The sequence below is a fragment of the Emiliania huxleyi genome (assembly GCF_000372725.1).
Source record: "Emiliania huxleyi CCMP1516 unplaced genomic scaffold EMIHUscaffold_4989, whole genome shotgun sequence".
Taxonomy (NCBI): domain Eukaryota; phylum Haptophyta; order Isochrysidales; family Noelaerhabdaceae; genus Emiliania; species Emiliania huxleyi.
Window position 1 is genome coordinate 1 of NW_005198254.1, and position 1,637 is coordinate 1,637.

The 1,637-nt window shown below is 67.3% G+C and overlaps 1 protein-coding gene across 1 annotated transcript; it reads right to left on the bottom strand.

Annotated features, from left to right (window-relative positions):
- Window positions 1–870: 870 nt before the first annotated feature.
- EMIHUDRAFT_256574 (hypothetical protein) lies at window positions 871–1,429 on the bottom strand (the record flags this gene model as incomplete). Its single annotated transcript, XM_005767376.1, has 2 exons — window positions 871–1,295; window positions 1,417–1,429. 2 exons carry the CDS (start codon window positions 1,427–1,429, stop codon window positions 871–873), a joined length of 438 nt encoding a protein of 145 aa, XP_005767433.1.
- Between the last annotated feature and the right edge of the window lie 208 nt (window positions 1,430–1,637).

Here is a 1,637-nt window from a genome sequence, read left to right on the forward strand (position 1 = left end):
TTTCAACTTGAATCAAACCAAGAAGCCGACCCCCGTAGTCCGCCCCACTCCTCCCCATCGGGCCGCATAAGCGGCCGCGCCTCGCAGATTCGTTTTCGCGCCCCTGGGTCAGGCGCGCGGGGCATCCCCCGGGTCGCTCGACCAGCGATCCGAAGAGTGGCCGCTATGCGAGGGACAGAGCGGGGCCCTCGGGGTACGCCTCAGTCCGGCCCTCCGAGGGGGGAAGGGAATTGCGGGGTCCCCACGGGCGCCTCTCTTCGGCCCTCCCGAGGGGGGGAGTGGAGCAAGGGGGTGGGGGGATCGGGGCGGGGGGGAGGGGTCTCGGTTTCGTGCGGCTAATACTTGCCTTTCGGGGAGGGGCCTCGGGAAAGGCGAGCGCAGTGGCGCGCGCCCTACGTAATCCCCTCCTCCCCAGAGGCAGCGAGTAGGCAGCGAGAGGGGGTATCGAGCGCCTATATGGAGGTCACGAGGCTGCGTGGTGACAGGTATGGGCGGTTGGGTGGGTGGGCAGGGCGGCGGGGCGGGCGGGGCGGGCGGGCGGGCGGACGGACAGGCGGCAGGCGGTCGGGCGGGCGGGCGGGTGGGCGGGCGGCGGGGCAGGGTGGGGTTCGTATCTAGCGTCAATAGCAGCAGCGGCAGCCGCAGGCCAGCCGCAGCCGCAACAGCAGCAAAGCAGCAGCAGCAGCAGCAGCCGCAGCCTCGCCTCCTGCGGTGTCTAGCTCTTTCAGTCTATCTAGGCGGCCGCGAGGTTAATATACCGAATAATGGTGTCAAAACACCGGGGGGTGGTTGGTGCGCAGGCACCTGAGGAGTCTCCGTCGGGCGCGTATGCGCCTCGACTTCGACCCCTCCACGACACAAGACGCTCGACTAGACACCCTCACTCTCTCTGTCACGCTCGTCACTGATTTGGTGCGCCCCCATCTTTGCTTTCCTGCCGCCCCTGGTCTTCTTCCCGCGCGGTCGCTTCGTTGGTGGGGCACCGCTGCTCGCCTCGTCGCCTTCCGCCATCACGGTCGGCGCCTCGTCGTCGAGCGCCTCCCCTCGCTCGCGCCGCCCGAGGACCGTCTCGCCTCCTGGAGCACTGCTGCTCGCCTCGCCTCCTGCCGCCGTCGCGGCTGGCGCCTCGTCGTCGAGCGCCTCCCCTCGTGCCGCCGGGCTGATCGTGTTGGACCCCGCCTCCGCCTCGTCGACGGCGTCGCAAATGCTCATCTCGTCCTCGTCGTCGCCGACTGGGTCGCATCGTGGGCTGTCGCCAGCGGTTGGGAGGTCCGCCTCCCCCTCGAGCTGGGGCACTGGGATTCGGGGGCCGAAGAGAAAGGGACCGGCAGGCGGCGGCGTCACAGGACGAGGCAGAAGAGAACGACGCGACAGAGGAGGAAATGACAAGGGAGAGAACGACGAGAGTGGGGCGACCGCGAGGTGGCATGAAGGTTGCAGCGAGAAGCGGCGAGAGACTGCGAAGAGAGATAGGAAGAGGCAGACTCCCTAGGGTGGGCGACGGCTAGCGCACCACACACCTCTCCTTAAAATCCCTGTGTGGTGGCGGCGTGCCGTCCTCCCATCCCTCCCTAGGCTTCTCTGTTTTCTTTCTTCTCTTTCCTTCCGAAGAGAAAAGAAACAAAAAACAAAACCGC